The sequence below is a fragment of the Engystomops pustulosus genome, chromosome 11, assembly GCF_040894005.1.
Source record: "Engystomops pustulosus chromosome 11, aEngPut4.maternal, whole genome shotgun sequence".
In the NCBI taxonomy this organism is placed as follows: domain Eukaryota; kingdom Metazoa; phylum Chordata; class Amphibia; order Anura; family Leptodactylidae; genus Engystomops; species Engystomops pustulosus.
In genome coordinates this window covers 84,693,987-84,716,309 of record NC_092421.1, presented here as the reverse complement: position 1 = coordinate 84,716,309, position 22,323 = coordinate 84,693,987, and the positions used below count along the sequence as shown (strand labels likewise).

The window sequence follows — 22,323 nt, the reverse complement described above, 5'->3', positions numbered from 1 at the left end:
AAAGCGTTTGATCGGGTTAACCACGAGTACCTCTGGTCTGTCCTTCTGAGGTATGGCCTGCCGGGTGGGTTTGTCAATTGGCTGAAAGTTTTGTACGCAGGGGCAGAGAGTTTCCCGCTTGTGAACGGTTGGATTGGCCGCTCTTTTGAGGTTGGGTCTGGTGTTCGCCAGGGTTGTCCTCTGAGCCCACTACTGTACGTGTTCGCGATTGACCCATTCCTTAGGAGGGTTGATCGTGGGCCGTTGGTGGGAGTCGGGATGGACCGGGCAGCACCGGAAGCCACTCTAAGGGTGGTAGCGTATGCCGATGACGTCACTGTTTTTGTGTCCTCGAGAGGGGAGGCGCAATGGGTGATGTCAGAGGTTGACCGCTACTCAGAGGCTTCTGGGTCCAAGATCAACCGGGATAAGTGTGAGAGTCTCTGGCTGGGAGAGGGAGGTCCAGGCTTTGATCTCCCGGACACTCTTCCAGGGCCCCAAGACTCTGCCAATGTTCTCGGCATCGAATTTGGCCAGGGGGATTACCCCATGCAAAACTGGGACGGCAGGCTTAAGATCGCCGCTCAGAGGGTGGACCAGTGGAAGGGTTGGTCTTTGACCCTCAGAGAAAGGGTTAATCTGATCAAAACTTACCTGCTCCCATTGCTGATATATCTGGGCAGTGTGTGCATGTTGCCAGAACCCCTCTGGACTCTCTGGGTCTACAGTCTGTTCTTCCAGCTGTTATGGGGGAATAGGCTGAACCTTATCAAGAGGGAGGTTACTTACCGCACGAGGAGACAAGGAGGGTTGTGTATGGTCAACCCTGTGGTGTTCCTAGTGAATACCTTTCTTAAGATCAATGTTGCAAACCTCTGGAAAGAGAGGGCTCCTCCGTGGGTATACTCCTGCAGGGGATGGTTTCGGCCTTTCTTCCAGGAATGGGAGACAGGAGGACAAGTGAAGGATCTCCGTACACCGCATGGGCATCTTCCGGCTTACGCTACCCCGGTTCTGAAGGTGATTCGCCGGTGGGGTCTGGGAATGTGGGAGATCAGGACCATGTCGAGGAAACTCCTTGACAAGAGGGTTCTGTTGACCCATTTCCAGAAGCCTCTGGCCCTCAGGGATTGCCCAAGTCGGGATCTTGGGGTGGGTTTGAGTTTATTGAATTCTATCCGGATCCCCTTGAAGTTTTGGGACTTGACTTGGCGCTGCTTCCATGGAAAGCTGTGTGTGAGGGACAATCTGAAGTGTAGGAGCTCTGAGGAAAGGGGTTGTCCCCGGGAGGAGTGCGGTGGCCTGCTGGAGTGCATGGACCACTTCCTGCTTCAGTGCCCCTTTAACACAGAGGTGTACAACCGGGTGGGCGCTTCCATCCATTGGCCCGGGTTGGCCGGTCTCTCCTATGCGGAGTGGGCCTATGGAGCATTCAGAGGCCTGGGTGGCCGGGACCGCTGCACGTTATTCCTAGTTAGCCTAGTGGTCAGGTACCACACGTGGAACGCACGGTGTTTAGTATCGACGCAGCGTAAAATCCTCCCGGTGGATGAGGTGGTTAGGAACATTCTGGGTGACCTGGTGAAGGTGCGCTCTCTGGAGTATGAGAGGCTGGGCACGGGGAGGGCCTCTCTCCTTTGGAGGGGGTTCTCCTTTAGTGTCCCTTAGTCTGTCATCTCCTCTCCTGGTGTTGGGCTGAAGCTGACACTGTAGATTTTTGTTTTGTATCTGAGGTTATAGTGATGTAGGGCTTGCAGGCGCCGATCCTGGGCTTCATGTGGTTGGTTTGTTATATGTTGATATGTTTAATGTGTTTGTATTTTGTGTACAGTGTGTATTTATGTAGTTATAGTTAATGTGTATATAGGTGGTTGGTTTTAGGGTGTTGGTGTTAGGGTGTTAGGTTGGGAGGGGGGTGGACGGGACTTGGACTATACGATCCTGGGCACTGGTCTGGACTATATAGCGTGAACTTTGGACGTTAGACCAGTGTCTGGGGGGGGGAGGGTGATGGGCGTGGGATTTAGTTAGTTATATTTATTGTTATTTAATGTTAATGTTATTTCCGTTATATTCATTGTTATTTCTGTGTTTATTTATTGTTTATTTATTTATGTGTATTTTGCTGTGTATTTCGATATATAAAAAAAAAAAAAAAAAAAAAAATTAGGTGGTGGGACTGGGTGAAGGTTTTGTTTGTTTTCATGCTGAGTGTGTGGTGTGTGTGTGACTGGGCCAGGAGGTTTTGTAAGTTTATTTTCGTTTATATTTGTTCTTTTGTAATTCTTTTGCCAGAAGTTATGGCTTTATTTATGTTTATTATTGTTATGTTTTTCACTTTTATATAAAATAAAAGATTTACAGGATGTAACTCAGGATCAGTACAGGATAAGTAATGTCATGTATGTACACAGTGACTGCACCAGCAGCAGAATAGTGAGTGCAGCTCTGGAGTATAATACAGGATGTAACTCAGGATCAGTACAGGATAAGTAATGTCATGTATGTACACAGTGACTGCACCAGCAGCAGAATAGTGAGTGCAGCTCTGGAGTATAATACAGGATGTAACTCAGGATCAGTACAGGATAAGTAATGTCATGTATGTACACAGTGACTGCACCAGCAGCAGAATAGTGAGTGCAGCTCTGGAGTATAATACAGGTTATTACTCTGGATGAATAGTGAGTGCAGCTCTGGAGTATAATAAAGGATATTACTCTGGATGAATAGTGAGTGCAGCTCTGGAGTATAATACAGGATATTAGTCTGGATGAATAGTGAGTGCATCTCTGGGGTATAATATTACTCTGGATGAATAGTGAGTGCAGCTCTGGGGTATAATATTACTCTGGATGAATAGTGAGTGCAGCTCTGGGGTATAATATTACTCTGGATGAATAGTGAGTGCAGCTCTGGGGTATAATATTACTCTGGATGAATAGTGAGTGCAGCTCTGGGGTATAATATTACTCTGGATGAATAGTGAGTGCAGCCTCCTCTTCATGGTTTAGCAGGAATGACTCGGTAGTGCTATCTGTGGCTGTCTTTGGTATTGCATCTCAGAGTGGAGAAGTCCAATTGATGTCAATGGTCCTGAAGTGCAATACCAGGCACAGCCACTACTGATGGCGTGTGCCGCTGTACCCCATAAACAAAGGGGTTTCTTGAGACCTGAGAGCTGGACCCCAGGGATGTGATTTGGTCTATCCTGAGGCAAATGGATGGTTTTAACCCTGTAGTCACCTTGTACAGGATTAATTCCTTATCCTTGGGGTACTGATCACTGTAGTGGTAGGATGTGACCAGGACATTGACATTAAATGAAAGTATTTATTTTTTCACTTTATTAAGTTTGTTTCTAATCTGCTCTTTTCCCCACTGCAGACACGTGAAGACCGATATTCCCGACAAACTGGGCTTCACTGCGCTGATGATGGCCGCACAGAAGGGATTTCTCAGGTGGAAATTGTTTGTTTCTTGTCACTTCTCTGCGCCAGGAGCTTCTTGTGCTGGAATTCGCATTGCTCAGGAGACGTCTGTGTATATACAGGGGGGGGGGGTGTACTGGCAGTATATATACAGGCGGGGGGGGGGGGTTGTAATCCTATTACTGGCAGTGTATAGCGGTATGGGCAGGGGTGGGGGTTGTTATGTAATTGGAGCAGATGCCCCCCATTACTGGCAGTGTATAGCGGTATGGGCAGGGGTGGGGGTTGTTATGTAATTGGAGCAGATGCCCCCATTACTGGCAGTGTATAGCGGTATGGGCAGGGGTGGGGGTTGTTATGTAATTGGAGCAGATGCCCCCATTACTGGCAGTGTATAGCGGTATGGGCAGGGGTGGGGGTTGTTATGTAATTGGAGCAGATGCCCCCATTACTGGCAGTGTATAGCGGTATGGGCAGGGGTGGGGGTTGTTATGTAATTGGAGCAGATGCCCCCATTACTGGCAGTGTATAGCGGTATGGGCAGGGGTGGGGGTTGTTATGTAATTGGAGCAGATGCCCCCCATTACTGGCAGTGTATAGCGGTATGGGCAGGGGTGGAGGTTGTTATGTATTTGGAGCAGATGCCCCCATTACTGGCTGTGTATAGCGGTATGGGTAGGGGTGGGGGTGCTTATGTAATTGGAGCAGATGCCCCCATTTCTGGCAGTGTATAGCGGTGTTGGCAGGGGTGGGGGTTGTTATGTAATTGGAGCAGATGCCCCCATTACTGGCAGTGTATAGCGGTATGGGCAGGGGTGGGGGTTGTTATGTAATTGGAGCAGATGCCCCCATTACTGGCAGTGTATAGCGGTATGGGCAGGGGGTGGGGGTTGTTATGTATTTGGAGCAGATGCCCCCATTACTGGCAGTGTATAGCGGTATGGGCAGGGGTGGGGGTTGTTATCTATTTGGAGCAGATGCCCCCATTACTGGCAGTGTATAGCGGTATGGGCAGGGGGGGGGGGGGTTGTTATGTATTTGGAGCAGATACCCCCATTACTGGCAGTGTATAGCGGTATGGGCAGGGGGGGGGGGGGTTGTTATGTAATTGGAGCAGATGCCCCCCATTACTGGCTGTGTATAGCGGTATGGGCAGGGGTGGGGGTTGTTATGTAATTGGAGCAGATGCCCCCCATTACTGGCAGTGTATAGCGGTATGGGCAGGGGGGGGGGGGTTGTTATGTATTTGGAGCAGATGCCCCCCATTACTGGCAGTGTATAGCGGTATGGGCAGGGGGGGTTGTTATGTAATTGGAGCAGATGCCCCCCATTACTGGCAGTGTATAGCGGTATGGGCAGGGGGGGGGGGGTTGTTATGTATTTGGAGCAGATGCCCTCATTACTGGCTGTGTATAGCGGTATGGGCAGGGGTGGGGGTTGTTATGTATTTGGAGCAGATGCCCCCATTACTGGCAGTGTATAGCGGTATGGGCAGGGGGGGGGTTGTTATGTAATTGGAGCAGATGCCCCCATTACTGGCAGTGTATAGCGGTATGGGCGGGGGGGGGGTTGTTATGTAATTGGAGCAGATGCCCCCCATTACTGGCAGTGTATAGCGGTATGGGTGGGGGGGGGGTTGTTATGTATTTGGAGCAGATGCCCCCCATTACTGGCACTGTATAGCGGTATGGGCAGGGGTGGGGGTTATTATGTATTTGGAGCAGATGCCCCCCATTACTGGCAGTGTATAGCGGTATGGCCAGGGGGGGGGTTGTTATGTAATTGGAGCAGATGCCCTCATTACTGGCAGTGTATAGCGGTATGGGCAGGGGTGGGGGTTGTTATGTAATTGGAGCAGATGCCCCCCATTACTGGCAGTGTATAGCGGTATGGGCATGGGTGGGGGTTGTTATGTAATTGGAGCAGATGCCCCCATTACTGGCAGTGTATAGCGGTATGGGCATGGGTGGGGGTTGTTATGTAATTGGAGCAGATGCCCCCCATTACTGGCAGTGTATAGCGGTATGGGCAGGGGTGGGGGTTGTTATGTAATTGGAGCAGATGCCCCCATTACTGGCAGTGTATAGCGGTATGGGCAGGGGTGGGGGTTGTTATGTAATTGGAGCAGATGCCCCCCATTACTGGCAGTGTATAGCGGTATGAGCAGGGGTTGGGGTTGTTATGTAATTGGAGCAGATGCCCCCATTACTGGCAGTGTATAGCGGTATGGGCAGGGGTGGGGGTTGTTATGTATTTGGAGCAGATGCCCCCATTACTGGCAGTGTATAGCGGTATGGGCAGGGGTGGGGGTTGTTATGTATTAGGAGAAGATGCCCCCATTACTGGCAGTGTATAGCGGTATGGGCAGGGGTGGGGGTTGTTATCTATTTGGAGCAGATGCCCCCCATTACTGGCAGTGTATAGCGGTATGGGCAGGGGTGGGGGTTGTTATCTATTTGGAGCAGATGCCCCCCATTACTGGCAGTGTATAGCGGTATGGGCAGGGGTGGGGGTTGTTATGTAATTGGAGCAGATGCCCCCCATTACTGGCAGTGTATAGCGGTATGGGCAGGGGTGGGGGTTGTTATGTATTTGGAGCAGATGCCCCCATTACTGGCAGTGTATAGCGGTATGGGCAGGGGTGGGGGTTGTTATGTATTTGGAGCAGATGCCCCCATTACTGGCAGTGTATAGCGGTATGGGCAGGGGTGGGGGTTGTTATGTATTTGGAGCAGATGCCCCCATTACTGGCAGTGTATAGCGGTATGGGCAGGGGTGGGGGTTGTTATGTATTTGGAGCAGATGCCCCCATTACTGGCAGTGTATAGCGGTATGGGCAGGGGTGGGGGTTGTTATGTATTTGGAGCAGATGCCCTCATTACTGGCAGTGTATAGCGGTATGGGCAGGGGTGGGGGTTGTTATGTATTTGGAGCAGATGCCCCCCATTACTGGCAGTGTATAGCGGTATGGGCAGGGGTGGGGGTTGTTATGTATTTGGACCAGATGCCCCCCATTACTGGCAGTGTATAGCGGTATGGGCAGGGGTGGGGGTTGTTATGTATTTGGACCAGATGCCCCCATTACTGGCAGTGTATAGCGGTATGGGCAGGGGGGTGGGGGTTGTTATGTATTTGGAGCAGATGCCCCCATTACTGGCAGTGTATAGCGGTATGGGCAGGGGTGGGGGTTGTTATGTATTTGGAGCAGATGCCCCCATTACTGGCAGTGTATAGCGGTATGGGCAGGGGTGGGGGTTGTTATGTATTTGGAGCAGATGCCCCCATTACTGGCAGTGTATAGCGGTATGGGCAGGGGTGGGGGTTGTTATGTAATTGGAGCAGATGCCCCCATTACTGGCAGTGTATAGCGGTATGGGCAGGGGTGGGGGTTGTTATGTATTTGGACCAGATGCCCCCCATTACTGGCAGTGTATAGCGGTATGGGCAGGGGTGGGGGTTGTTATGTATTTGGACCAGATGCCCCCATTACTGGCAGTGTATAGCGGTATGGGCAGGGGGGGTGGGGGTTGTTATGTATTTGGAGCAGATGCCCCCATTACTGGCAGTGTATAGCGGTATGGGCAGGGGTGGGGGTTGTTATGTATTTGGAGCAGATGCCCCCATTACTGGCAGTGTATAGCGGTATGGGCAGGGGTGGGGGTTGTTATGTATTTGGAGCAGATGCCCCCATTACTGGCAGTGTATAGCGGTATGGGCAGGGGTGGGGGTTGTTATGTATTTGGAGCAGATGCCCCCATTACTGGCAGTGTATAGCGGTATGGGCAGGGGTGGGGGTTGTTATGTATTTGGAGCAGATGCCCCCATTACTGGCAGTGTATAGCGGTATGGGCAGGGGGGGTGGGGGTTGTTATGTATTTGGAGCAGATGCCCCCATTACTGGCAGTGTATAGCGGTATGGGCAGGGGGGGGGGGGGTTGTTATGTATTTGGAGCAGATGCCCCCATTACTGGCAGTGTATAGCGGTATGGGCAGGGGTGGGGGTTGTTATGTATTTGGAGCAGATGCCCCCATTACTGGCAGTGTATAGCGGTATGGGCAGGGGTGGGGGTTGTTATGTATTAGGAGAAGATGCCCCCATTACTGGCAGTGTATAGCGGTATGGGCAGGGGTGGGGGTTGTTATGTATTTGGAGCAGATGCTCCCCATTACTGGCAGTGTATAGCGGTATGGGAAGGGGTGGGGGTTGTTATGTATTTGGAGCAGATGCCCCCCATTACTGGCAGTGTATAGCGGTATGGGCAGGGGTGGGGGTTGTTATGTATTTGGAGCAGATGCCCCCCATTACTGGCAGTGTATAGCGGTATGGGCAGGGGTGGGGGTTGTTATGTAATTGGAGCAGATGCCCTCCATTACTGGCAGTGTATAGTGGTATGAGCAGGGGTGGGGGTTGTTATGTATTTGGAGCAGATGCCCCCCATTACTGGCAGTGTATAGCGGTATGGGAAGGGGTGGGGGTTGTTATGTATTTGGAGCAGATGCCCCCCATTACTGGCAGTGTATAGCGGTATGGGCAGGGGTGGGGGTTGTTATGTATTTGGAGCAGATGCCCCCATTACTGGCAGTGTATAGCGGTATGGGCAGGGGTGGGGGTTGTTATGTAATTGGAGCAGATGCCCCCCATTACTGGCAGTGTATAGCTGTATGTGCAGGGGGGGGGGTTGTTATGTAATTGGAGCAGATGCCCCCATTACTGGCAGTGTATAGCGGTATGTGCAGGGGGGGGGTTGTTATGTAATTGGAGCAGATGCCCCCATTACTGGCAGTGTATAGCGGTATGTGCAGGGGGGGGGTTGTTATGTATTTGGAGCAGATGCCCCCCATTACTGGCAGTGTATAGCGGTATGGGCAGGGGTGGGGGTTGTTATGTAATTGGAGCAGATGCCCCCATTACTGGCAGTGTATAGCGGTATGGGCAGGGGTGGGGGTTGTTATGTAATTGGAGCAGATGCCCCCCATTACTGGCAGTGTATAGCGGTATGGGCAGGGGTGGGGGTTGTTATGTAATTGGAGCAGATGCCCCCCATTACTGGCAGTGTATAGCGGTATGGGCAGGGGGGGGGTTGTTATGTAATTGGAGCAGATGCCCCCCATTACAGGCAGTGTATAGCGGTATGGGCAGGGGTGGGGGTTGTTATGTAATTGGAGCAGATGCCCCCCATTACTGGCAGTGTATAGCGGTATGGGCAGGGGTGGGGGTTGTTATGTAATTGGAGCAGATGCCCCCCATTACTGGCAGTGTATAGTGGTATGGGCAGGGGTGGAGGTTGTTATGTAATTGGAGCAGATGCCCCCCATTACTGGCAGTGTATAGCGGTATGGGCAGGGGGGGGGGGGGTTGTTATCTATTTGGAGCAGATGCCCCCCATTACAGGCAGTGTATAGCGGTATGGGCAGGGGTGGGGGTTGTTATGTAATTGGACCAGATGCCCCCCATTACTGGCAGTGTATAGCGGTATGGGCAGGGGTGGGGGTTGTTATGTATTTGGACCAGATGCCCCCATTACTGGCAGTGTATAGCGGTATGGGCAGGGGGGTGGGGGTTGTTATGTATTTGGAGCAGATGCCCCCATTACTGGCAGTGTATAGCGGTATGGGCAGGGGTGGGGGTTGTTATGTATTTGGAGCAGATGCCCCCATTACTGGCAGTGTATAGCGGTATGGGCAGGGGTGGGGGTTGTTATGTATTTGGAGCAGATGCCCCCATTACTGGCAGTGTATAGCGGTATGGGCAGGGGTGGGGGTTGTTATGTATTTGGAGCAGATGCCCCCATTACTGGCAGTGTATAGCGGTATGGGCAGGGGTGGGGGTTGTTATGTATTTGGAGCAGATGCCCCCATTACTGGCAGTGTATAGCGGTATGGGCAGGGGGGGTGGGGGTTGTTATGTATTTGGAGCAGATGCCCCCATTACTGGCAGTGTATAGCGGTATGGGCAGGGGGGGGGGGGTTGTTATGTATTTGGAGCAGATGCCCCCATTACTGGCAGTGTATAGCGGTATGGGCAGGGGTGGGGGTTGTTATGTATTTGGAGCAGATGCCCCCATTACTGGCAGTGTATAGCGGTATGGGCAGGGGTGGGGGTTGTTATGTATTAGGAGAAGATGCCCCCATTACTGGCAGTGTATAGCGGTATGGGCAGGGGTGGGGGTTGTTATGTATTTGGAGCAGATGCCCCCCATTACTGGCAGTGTATAGCGGTATGGGAAGGGGTGGGGGTTGTTATGTATTTGGAGCAGATGCCCCCCATTACTGGCAGTGTATAGCGGTATGGGCAGGGGTGGGGGTTGTTATGTATTTGGAGCAGATGCCCCCCATTACTGGCAGTGTATAGCGGTATGGGCAGGGGTGGGGGTTGTTATGTAATTGGAGCAGATGCCCTCCATTACTGGCAGTGTATAGTGGTATGAGCAGGGGTGGGGGTTGTTATGTATTTGGAGCAGATGCCCCCCATTACTGGCAGTGTATAGCGGTATGGGAAGGGGTGGGGGTTGTTATGTATTTGGAGCAGATGCCCCCCATTACTGGCAGTGTATAGCGGTATGGGCAGGGGTGGGGGTTGTTATGTATTTGGAGCAGATGCCCCCATTACTGGCAGTGTATAGCGGTATGGGCAGGGGTGGGGGTTGTTATGTAATTGGAGCAGATGCCCCCCATTACTGGCAGTGTATAGCTGTATGTGCAGGGGGGGGGTTGTTATGTAATTGGAGCAGATGCCCCCATTACTGGCAGTGTATAGCGGTATGTGCAGGGGGGGGGTTGTTATGTAATTGGAGCAGATGCCCCCATTACTGGCAGTGTATAGCGGTATGGGCAGGGGGGGGGTTGTTATGTATTTGGAGCAGATGCCCCCCATTACTGGCAGTGTATAGCGGTATGGGCAGGGGTGGGGGTTGTTATGTAATTGGAGCAGATGCCCCCATTACTGGCAGTGTATAGCGGTATGGGCAGGGGTGGGGGTTGTTATGTAATTGGAGCAGATGCCCCCCATTACTGGCAGTGTATAGCGGTATGGGCAGGGGTGGGGGTTGTTATGTAATTGGAGCAGATGCCCCCCATTACTGGCAGTGTATAGCGGTATGGGCAGGGGGGGGGGTTGTTATGTAATTGGAGCAGATGCCCCCCATTACAGGCAGTGTATAGCGGTATGGGCAGGGGTGGGGGTTGTTATGTAATTGGAGCAGATGCCCCCCATTACTGGCAGTGTATAGCGGTATGGGCAGGGGTGGGGGTTGTTATGTAATTGGAGCAGATGCCCCCCATTACTGGCAGTGTATAGTGGTATGGGCAGGGGTGGAGGTTGTTATGTAATTGGAGCAGATGCCCCCCATTACTGGCAGTGTATAGCGGTATGGGCAGGGGGGGGGGGGTTGTTATCTATTTGGAGCAGATGCCCCCCATTACTGGCAGTGTATAGCGGTATGGGCAGGGGTGGGGGTTGTTATGTAATTGGAGCAGATGCCCCCCATTACTGGCAGTGTATAGCGGTATGGGCAGGGGTGGGGGTTGTTATGTAATTGGAGCAGATGCCCCCCATTACTGGCAGTGTATAGCGGTATGGGCAGGGGGGGGGGGGGTTGTTATGTAATTGGAGCAGATGCCCCCCATTACTGGCAGTGTATAGCGGTATGGGCAGGGGTGGGGGTTGTTATGTAATTGGAGCAGATGCCCCCATTACTGGCAGTGTATAGCGGTATGGGCAGGGGTGGGGGTTGTTATGTAATTGGAGCAGATGCCCCCATTACTGGCAGTGTATAGCGGTATGGGCAGGGGTGGGGGTTGTTATGTATTTGGAGCAGATGCCCCCATTACTGGCAGTGTATAGCTGTATGGGCAGGGGTGGGGGTTGTTATGTAATTGGAGCAGATGCCCCCATTACTGGCAGTGTATAGCGGTATGGGCAGGGGTGGGGGTTGTTATGTATTAGGAGCAGATGCCCCCATTACTGGCAGTGTATAGCGGTAGGAGCAGGGGTGGGGGTTGTTATGTATTTGGAGCAGATGCCCCCCATTACTGGCAGTGTATAGCGGTATGGGCAGGGGTGGGGGTTGTTATGTAATTGGAGCAGATGCCCCCCATTACTGGCAGTGTATAGCGGTATGGGCAGGGGGGGGGGTTGTTATGTAATTGGAGCAGATGCCCCCCATTACTGGCAGTGTATAGCGGTATGGGCAGGGGTGGGGGTTATGTAATTGGAGCAGATGCCCCCCATTACTGGCAGTGTATAGCGGTATGGGCAGGGGGGGGGGGGTTGTTATGTATTTGGAGCAGACAGATGCCCCCCATTACTGGCTGTGTATAGCGGTATGGTCAGGGGGGGGGGGGGTGTTATCTATTTGGAGCAGATGCCCCCATTACTGGCAGTGTATAGCGGTATGGGCAGGGGTGGGGGTTGTTATGTAATTGGAGCAGATGCCCCCATTACTGGCAGTGTATAGCGGTATGGGCAGGGGTGGGGGTTGTTATGTAATTGGAGCAGATGCCCCCATTACTGGCAGTGTATAGCGGTATGGGCAGGGGTGGGGGTTGTTATGTAATTGGAGCAGATGCCCCCCATTACTGGCAGTGTATAGCGGTATGGGCAGGGGTGGGGGTTGTTATGTATTTGGAGCAGATGCCCCCATTACTGGCAGTGTATAGCGGTATGGGCAGGGGTGGGGGTTGTTATGTAATTGGAGCAGATGCCCCCCATTACTGGCAGTGTATAGCGGTATGGGCAGGGGTGGGGGTTGTTATGTATTTGGAGCAGATGCCCTCATTACTGGCAGTGTATAGCGGTATGGGCAGGGGTGGGGGTTGTTATGTATTTGGAGCAGATGCCCCCCATTACTGGCAGTGTATAGCGGTATGGGCAGGGGTGGGGGTTGTTATGTATTTGGAGAAGATGCCCCCCATTACTGGCAGTGTATAGCGGTATGAGCAGGGGTGGGGGTTGTTATGTAATTGGAGCAGATGCCCCCCATTACTGGCAGTGTATAGCGGTATGGGCAGGGGTGGGGGTTGTTATGTATTTGGAGCAGATGCCCTCATTACTGGCAGTGTATAGCGGTATGGGCAGGGGTGGGGGTTGTTATGTATTTGGAGCAGATGCCCCCCATTACTGGCAGTGTATAGCGGTATGGGCAGGGGTGGGGGTTGTTATGTAATTGGACCAGATGCCCCCCATTACTGGCAGTGTATAGCGGTATGGGCAGGGGTGGGGGTTGTTATGTATTTGGACCAGATGCCCCCATTACTGGCAGTGTATAGCGGTATGGGCAGGGGGGGTGGGGGTTGTTATGTATTTGGAGCAGATGCCCCCATTACTGGCAGTGTATAGCGGTATGGGCAGGGGTGGGGGTTGTTATGTATTTGGAGCAGATGCCCCCATTACTGGCAGTGTATAGCGGTATGGGCAGGGGTGGGGGTTGTTATGTAATTGGAGCAGATGCCCCCCATTACTGGCAGTGTATAGCGGTATGGGCAGGGGGGGGGGTTGTTATGTATTTGGAGCAGATGCCCCCCATTACTGGCAGTGTATAGCGGTATGGGCAGGGGTGGGGGTTGTTATGTAATTGGAGCAGATGCCCCCATTACTGGCAGTGTATAGCGGTATGGGCAGGGGTGGGGGTTGTTATGTAATTGGAGCAGATGCCCCCCATTACTGGCAGTGTATAGCGGTATGGGCAGGGGTGGGGGTTGTTATGTATTAGGAGCAGATGCCCCCATTACTGGCAGTGTATAGCGGTATGAGCAGGGGTGGGGGTTGTTATGTATTTGGAGCAGATGCCCCCCATTACTGGCAGTGTATAGCGGTATGGGCAGGGGTGGGGGTTGTTATGTATTAGGAGCAGATGCCCCCATTACTGGCAGTGTATAGCGGTATGAGCAGGGGTGGGGGTTGTTATGTATTTGGAGCAGATGCCCCCATTACTGGCAGTGTATAGCGGTATGGGCAGGGGTGGGGGTTGTTATGTAATTGGAGCAGATGCCCCCCATTACTGGCAGTGTATAGTGGTATGGGCAGGGGTGGGGGTTGTTATGTAATTGGAGCAGATGCCCCCCATTACTGGCAGTGTATAGCGGTATGGGCAGGGGTGGGGGTTGTTATGTAATTGGAGCAGATGCCCCCCATTACTGGCAGTGTATAGTGGTATGGGCAGGGGTGGAGGTTGTTATGTAATTGGAGCAGATGCCCCCCATTACTGGCAGTGTATAGCGGTATGGGCAGGGGGTGGGGGTTGTTATCTATTTGGAGCAGATGCCCCCATTACAGGCAGTGTATAGCGGTATGGGCAGGGGTGGGGGTTATTATGTAATTGGAGCAGATGCCCCCCATTACTGGCAGTGTATAGCGGTATGGGCAGGGGTGGGGGTTGTTATGTAATTGGAGCAGATGCCCCCCATTACTGGCAGTGTATAGCGGTATGGGCAGGGGTGGGGGTTATTATGTAATTGGAGCAGATGCCCCCCATTACTGGCAGTGTATAGCGGTATGGGCAGGGGTGGGGGTTGTTATGTAATTGGAGCAGATGCCCCCCATTACTGGCAGTGTATAGCGGTATGGGCAGGGGGGGGGGGTTGTTATGTAATTGGAGCAGATGCCCCCCATTACTGGCAGTGTATAGCGGTATGGGCAGGGGTGGGGGTTGTTATATAATTGGAGCAGATGCCCCCATTACTGGCAGTGTATAGCGGTATGGGCAGGGGTGGGGGTTGTTATGTAATTGGAGCAGATGCCCCCCATTACTGGCAGTGTATAGCGGTATGGGCAGGGGGTGGGGGTTGTTATGTAATTGGAGCAGATGCCCCCATTACTGGCAGTGTATAGCGGTATGGGCAGGGGGGGGGGGTTGTTATCTATTTGGAGCAGATGCCCCCCATTACTGGCAGTGTATAGCGGTATGGGCAGGGGTGGGGGTTGTTATGTATTTGGAGCAGATGCCCCCCATTACTGGCTGTGTATAGCGGTATGGGCAGGGGTGGGGGTTGTTATGTATTTGGAGCAGATGCCCCCATTACTGGCAGTGTATAGCGGTATGGGCAGGGGTGGGGGTTGTTATGTAATTGGAGCAGATGCCCCCCATTACTGGCAGTGTATAGCGGTATGGGCAGGGGGTGGGGGTTGTTATGTAATTGGAGCAGATGCCCCCATTACTGGCAGTGTATAGCGGTATGGGCAGGGGTGGGGGTTGTTATGTATTAGGAGCAGATGCCCCCATTACTGGCAGTGTATAGCGGTATGAGCAGGGGTGGGGGTTGTTATGTATTTGGAGCAGATGCCCCCATTACTGGCAGTGTATAGCGGTATGGGCAGGGGTGGGGGTTGTTATGTAATTGGAGCAGATGCCCCCCATTACTGGCAGTGTATAGTGGTATGGGCAGGGGTGGGGGTTGTTATGTAATTGGAGCAGATGCCCCCCATTACTGGCAGTGTATAGCGGTATGGGCAGGGGTGGGGGTTGTTATGTAATTGGAGCAGATGCCCCCCATTACTGGCAGTGTATAGTGGTATGGGCAGGGGTGGAGGTTGTTATGTAATTGGAGCAGATGCCCCCCATTACTGGCAGTGTATAGCGGTATGGGCAGGGGTGGGGGGTTGTTATCTATTTGGAGCAGATGCCCCCATTACAGGCAGTGTATAGCGGTATGGGCAGGGGTGGGGGTTATTATGTAATTGGAGCAGATGCCCCCCATTACTGGCAGTGTATAGCGGTATGGGCAGGGGTGGGGGTTGTTATGTAATTGGAGCAGATGCCCCCCATTACTGGCAGTGTATAGCGGTATGGGCAGGGGTGGGGGTTATTATGTAATTGGAGCAGATGCCCCCCATTACTGGCAGTGTATAGCGGTATGGGCAGGGGTGGGGGTTGTTATGTAATTGGAGCAGATGCCCCCCATTACTGGCAGTGTATAGCGGTATGGGCAGGGGGGGGGGGGGTTGTTATGTAATTGGAGCAGATGCCCCCCATTACTGGCAGTGTATAGCGGTATGGGCAGGGGTGGGGGTTGTTATATAATTGGAGCAGATGCCCCCATTACTGGCAGTGTATAGCGGTATGGGCAGGGGTGGGGGTTGTTATGTAATTGGAGCAGATGCCCCCCATTACTGGCAGTGTATAGCGGTATGGGCAGGGGGTGGGGGTTGTTATGTAATTGGAGCAGATGCCCCCATTACTGGCAGTGTATAGCGGTATGGGCAGGGGGGGGGGGTTGTTATCTATTTGGAGCAGATGCCCCCCATTACTGGCAGTGTATAGCGGTATGGGCAGGGGTGGGGGTTGTTATGTATTTGGAGCAGATGCCCCCCATTACTGGCTGTGTATAGCGGTATGGGCAGGGGTGGGGGTTGTTATGTATTTGGAGCAGATGCCCCCATTACTGGCAGTGTATAGCGGTATGGGCAGGGGTGGGGGTTGTTATGTAATTGGAGCAGATGCCCCCCATTACTGGCAGTGTATAGCGGTATGGGCAGGGGGTGGGGGTTGTTATGTAATTGGAGCAGATGCCCCCATTACTGGCAGTGTATAGCGGTATGGGCAGGGGTGGGGGTTGTTATGTATTTGGAGCAGATGCCCCCATTACTGGCAGTGTATAGCTGTATGGGCAGGGGTGGGGGTTGTTATGTAATTGGAGCAGATGCCCCCATTACTGGCAGTGTATAGCGGTATGGGCAGGGGTGGGGGTTGTTATGTATTTGGAGCAGATGCTCCCCATTACTGGCAGTGTATAGCGGTATGGGCAGGGGTGGGGGTTGTTATGTATTTGGAGCAGATGCCCCTATTACTGGCAGTGTATAGCGGTATGGGCAGGGGTGGGGGTTGTTATGTATTTGGAGCAGATGCCCCCATTACTGGCAGTGTATAGCGGTATGGGCAGGGGTGGGGGTTATTATGTATTTGGAGCAGATGCCCCCCATTACTGGCAGTGTATAGCGGTATGGGCAGGGGTGGGGGTTGTTATGTATTTGGAGCAGATGCCCTCATTACTGGCAGTGTATAGCGGTATGAGCAGGGGTGGGGGTTGTTATGTATTTGGAGCAGATGCCCCCATTACTGGCAGTGTATAGCGGTATGGGCAGGGGTGGGGGTTATTATGTATTTGGAGCAGATGCCCCCCATTACTGGCAGTGTATAGCGGTATGGGCAGGGGTGGGGGTTGTTATGTATTTGGAGCAGATGCCCTCATTACTGGCAGTGTATAGCGGTATGGGCAGGGGTGGGGGTTGTTATGTATTTGGAGCAGATGCCCCCCATTACTGGCAGTGTATAGCGGTATGAGCAGGGGTGGGGGTTGTTATGTATTTGGAGCAGATGCCCCCCATTACTGGCAGTGTATAGCGGTATGGGCAGGGGTGGGGGTTGTTATGTAATTGGAGCAGATGCCCCCATTACTGGCAGTGTATAGCGGTATGAGCAGGGGTGGGGGTTGTTATGTATTTGGAGCAGATGCCCCCCATTACTGGCAGTGTATAGCGGTATGGGCAGGGGTGGGGGTTGTTATGTATTTGGAGCAGATGCCCCCCATTACTGGCAGTGTATAGCGGTATGGGCAGGGGTGGGGGTTGTTATGTATTTGGATCAGATGCCCCAATTACTGGCAGTGTATAGCGGTATGGGCAGGGGTGGGGGTTGTTATGTATTAGGAGCAGATGCCCCCATTACTGGCAGTGTATAGTGGTATGGGCAGGGGTGGGGGTTGTTATGTATTTGGAGCAGATGCCCCCATTACTGGCAGTGTATAGCGGTATGGGCAGGGGTGGGGGTTGTTATGTATTTGGAGCAGATGCCCCCATTACTGGCAGTGTATAGCGGTATGGGCAGGGGTGGGGGTTGTTATGTATTTGGAGCAGATGCCCCCCATTACTGGCAGTGTATAGCGGTATGGGCAGGGGGGGGGGGGGTTGTTATGTAATTGGAGCAGATGCCCCCCATTACTGGCAGTGTATAGCGGTATGGGCAGGGGTGGGGGTTGTTATGTATTTGGAGCAGATGCCCCCATTACTGGCAGTGTATAGCGGTATGGGCAGGGGTGGGGGTTGTTATGTATTAGGAGCAGATGCCCCCATTACTGGCAGTGTATAGCGGTAGGAGCAGGGGTGGGGGTTGTTATGTATTTGGAGCAGATGCCCCCCATTACTGGCAGTGTATAGCGGTATGGGCAGGGGTGGGGGTTGTTATGTATTTGGAGCAGATGCCCCCCATTACTGGCAGTGTATAGCGGTATGGGCAGGGGTGGGGGTTGTTATGTATTTGGAGCAGATGCCCCCATTACTGGCAGTGTATATCGGTATTGGCAGGGGTGGGGGTTGTTATGTAATTGGAGTAGATGCCCCCCATTACTGGCAGTGTATAGCGGTATGGGCAGGGGGGGGGGGGTTGTTATGTATTTGGAGCAGATGCCCCCCATTACTGGCTGTGTATAGCGGTATGGTCAGGGGGGGGGGTGTTATCTATTTGGAGCAGATGCCCCCATTACTGGCAGTGTATAGCGGTATGGGCAGGGGGTGGGGGTTGTTATGTAATTGGAGCAGATGCCCCCATTACTGGCAGTGTATAGCGGTATGGGCAGGGGTGGGGGTTGTTATGTATTTGGAGCAGATGCCCCCATTACTGGCAGTGTATAGCGGTATGGGCAGGGGTGGGGGTTGTTATGTAATTGGAGCAGATGCCCCCCATTACTGGCAGTGTATAGCGGTATGGGCAGGGGTGGGGGTTGTTATGTATTTGGAGCAGATGCCCTCATTACTGGCAGTGTATAGCGGTATGGGCAGGGGTGGGGGTTGTTATGTATTTGGAGCAGATGCCCCCCATTACTGGCAGTGTATAGCGGTATGGGCAGGGGTGGGGGTTGTTATGTATTTGGAGAAGATGCCCCCCATTACTGGCAGTGTATAGCGGTATGAGCAGGGGTGGGGGTTGTTATGTAATTGGAGCAGATGCCCCCCATTACTGGCTGTGTATAGCGGTATGGGCAGGGGTGGGGGTTGTTATGTAATTGGAGCAGATGCCCCCATTACTGGCAGTGTATAGCGGTATGGGCAGAGGGGGGGGGGGTTGTTATGTATTTGGAGCAGATGCCCCCATTACTGGCAGTGTATAGCGGTATGGGCAGGGGGGGGGTTGTTATGTAATTGGAGCAGATGCCCTCCATTACTGGCAGTGTATAGCGGTATGGGCAGGGGTGGGGGTTGTTATGTAATTGGAGCAGATGCCCCCCATTACTGGCAGTGTATAGCGGTATGGGCAGGGGTGGGGGTTGTTATGTAATTGGAGCAGATGCCCCCCATTACTGGCAGTGTATAGCGGTATGGGCATGGGGGGGGGGTTATTATGTATTTGGAGCAGATGCCCCCATTACTGGCAGTGTATAGCGGTATGGGCAGGGGGGGGGGTTGTTATGTAATTGGAGCAGATGCCCTCCATTACTGGCAGTGTATAGCGGTATGGGCAGAGGGGGGGGGGTTGTTATGTAATTGGAGCAGATGCCCCCATTACTGGCAGTGTATAGCGGTATGGGCATGGGGAGGGGGTTATTATGTATTTGGAGCAGATGCCCCCATTACTGGCAGTGTATAGCGGTATGGGCAGGGGTGGGGGTTGTTATGTAATTGGAGCAGATGCCCCCCATTACTGGCAGTGTATAGCGGTATGAGCAGGGGTGGGGGTTGTTATGTAATTGGAGCAGATGCCCCCATTACTGGCTGTGTATAGCGGTATGGTCAGTGGGGGGGGGGTTGTAATGTATTTGGAGCAGATGCCCCCCATTACTGGCAGTGTATAGCGGTATGGGCAGGGGTGGGGGTTGTTATGTAATTGGAGCAGATGCCCCCCATTACTGGCAGTGTATAGCGGTATGGGCAGGGGTGGGGGTTGTTATGTAATTGGAGCAGATTCCCCCCATTACTGGCAGTGTATAGCGGTATGGGCAGGGGTGGGGGTTGTTATGTATTTGGAGCAGATGTCCTCATTACTGGCTGTGTATAGCGGTATGGGCAGGGGTGGGGGTTGTTATGTATTTGGAGCAGATGCCCCCATTACTGGCAGTGCATAGCGGTATGAGCAGGGGTGGGGGTTGTTATGTAATTGGAGCAGATGCCCCCCATTACTGGCTGTGTATAGCGGTATGAGCAGGGGTGGGGGTTGTTATGTAATTGGAGCAGATGCCCCCCATTACTGGCAGTGTATAGCGGTATGGGCAGGGGTGGGGGTTATGTAATTGGAGCAGATGCCCCCCATTACTGGCAGTGTATTGCGGTATGGGCAGGGGTGGGGGTTGTTATGTAATTGGAGCAGATGCCCCCCATTACTGGCAGTGTATAGCGGTATGGGCAGGGGTGGGGGTTGTTATGTATTTGGAGCAGATGCCCCCCATTACTGGCAGTGTATAGCGGTATGGGCAGGGGTGGGGGTTGTTATGTAATTGGAGCAGATGCCCCCCATTACTGGCAGTGTATAGCGGTATGGGCAGGGGTGGGGGTTATGTAATTGGAGCAGATGCCCCCCATTACTGGCAGTGTATTGCGGTATGGGCAGGGGTGGGGGTTGTTATGTAATTGGAGCAGATGCCCCCCATTACTGGCAGTGTATAGCGGTATGGGCAGGGGTGGGGGTTGTTATGTATTTGGAGCAGATGCCCCCCATTACTGGCAGTGTATAGCGGTATGGGCAGGGGTGGGGGTTGTTATGTAATTGGAGCAGATGCCCCCCATTACTGGCAGTGTATAGCGGTATGGGCAGGGGTGGGGGTTATTATGTAATTGGAGCAGATGCCCCCCATTACTGGCAGTGTATAGCGGTATGGGCAGGGGTGGGGGTTGTTATGTATTTGGAGCAGATGCCCCCCATTACTGGCAGTGTATAGCGGTATGGGCAGGGGTGGGGGTTGTTATGTAATTGGAGCAGATGCCCCCCATTACTGGCAGTGTATAGCGGTATGGGCAGGGGTGGGGGTTGTTATGTAATTGGAGCAGATGCCCCCCATTACTGGCAGTGTATAGCGGTATGGGCAGGGGTTGTTATGTATTTGGAGCAGATGCCCCCATTACTGGCAGTGTATAGCGGTATGGGCAGGGGTGGGGGTTGTTATGTATTTGGAGCAGATGCCCCCCATTACTGGCTGTGTATAGCGGTATGGGCAGGGGTGGGGGTTGTTATGTATTTGGAGCAGATGCCCCCCATTACTGGCAGTGTATAGCGGTATGTGCAGGGGTGGGGGTTGTTATGTAATTGGAGCAGATGCCCCCATTACTGGCAGTGTATAGCGGTATGGTCAGGGGGGGGGGGCGTTGTTATGTAATTGGAGCAGATGCCCCCCATTACTGGCAGTGTATAGCGGTATGGGCAGGGGTGGGGGTTGTTATGTATTTGGAGCAGATGCCCCCCATTACTGGCAGTGTATAGCGGTATGGGCAGGGGGGGGGGTTGTTATGTAATTGGAGCAGATGCCCCCCATTACTGGCTGTGTATAGCGGTATGGGCAGGGGTGGGGGTTGTTATGTAATTGGAGCAGATGCCCCCCATTACTGGCAGTGTATAGCGGTATGGGCAGGGGTGGGGGTTGTTATGTAATTGGAGCAGATGCCCCCCATTACTGGCAGTGTATAGCGGTATGGGCAGGGGTGGGGGTTGTTATGTAATTGGAGCAGATGCCCCCCATTACTTTCAGTGTATAGCGGTATGGGCAGGGGTGGGGGTTGTTATGTAATTGGAGCAGATGCCCCCCATTACTGGCAGTGTATAGCGGTATGGGCAGGGGTGGGGGTTGTTATGTAATTGGAGCAGATGCCCCCCATTACTGGCAGTGTATAGCGGTATGGGCAGGGGTGGGGGTTGTTATGTAATTGGAGCAGATGCCCCCATTACTGGCAGTGTATAGCGGTATGGGTAGGGGGGGGGTTGTTATGTAATTGGAGCAGATGCCCCCCATTACTGGCAGTGTATAGCGGTATGGGCAGGGGTGGGGGTTGTTATGTAATTGGAGCAGATGCCCCCATTACTGGCAGTGTATAGCGGTATGGGCAGGGGTGGGGGTTGTTATGTATTTGGAGCAGATGCCCCCCATTACTGGCAGTGTATAGCGGTATGGGCAGGGGTGGGGGTTGTTATGTAATTGGAGCAGATGCCCCCCATTACTGGCAGTGTATAGCGGTATGGGCAGGGGTGGGGGTTGTTATGTAATTGGAGCAGATGCCCCCCATTACTGGCAGTGTATAGCGGTATGAGCAGGGGTGGGGGTTGTTATGTAATTGGAGCAGATGCCCCCCATTACTGGCAGTGTATAGCGGTATGGGCAGGGGTGGGGGTTGTTATGTAATTGGAGCAGATGCCCCCCATTACTGGCAGTGTATAGCGGTATGAGCAGGGGTGGGGGTTGTTATGTAATTGGAGCAGATGCCCCCCATTACTGGCAGTGTATAGCGGTATGGGCAGGGGTGGGGGTTGTTATGTAATTGGAGCAGATGCCCCCCATTACTGGCAGTGTATAGTGGTATGGGCAGGGGTGGAGGTTGTTATGTAATTGGAGCAGATGCCCCCCATTACTGGCAGTGTATAGTGGTATGGGCAGGGGTGGGGGTTGTTATGTATTTGGAGCAGATGCCCCCATTACTGGCAGTGTATAGCGGTATGGGCAGGGGTGGGGGTTATGTATTTGGAGCAGATGCCCCCCATTACTGGCAGTGTATAGCGGTATGAGCAGGGGTGGGGGTTGTTATGTAATTGGAGCAGATGCCCCCCATTACTGGCAGTGTATAGCGGTATGGGCAGGGGTGGGGGTTGTTATGTAATTGGAGCAGATGCCCCCCATTACTGGCTGTGTATAGCGGTATGAGCAGGGGTGGGGGTTGTTATGTAATTGGAGCAGATGCCCCCCATTACTGGCAGTGTATAGCGGTATGAGCAGGGGTGGGGGTTGT

The 22,323-nt window shown here is 53.0% G+C and overlaps 1 protein-coding gene across 2 annotated transcripts in view; it reads left to right on the top strand.

Moving 5' to 3' along the window:
• FANK1 (fibronectin type III and ankyrin repeat domains 1) overlaps positions 1-22,323 on the top strand; it is a 93,392-nt gene that overhangs the window by 53,238 nt on the left and 17,831 nt on the right. For both annotated transcript variants that reach the window (XM_072130829.1, XM_072130828.1), the window contains exon 5: positions 3,367-3,441. In XM_072130829.1, coding sequence (XP_071986930.1) covers positions 3,367-3,441 — 75 coding nt within the window. The remainder of the gene's footprint in view (positions 1-3,366; positions 3,442-22,323) is intronic.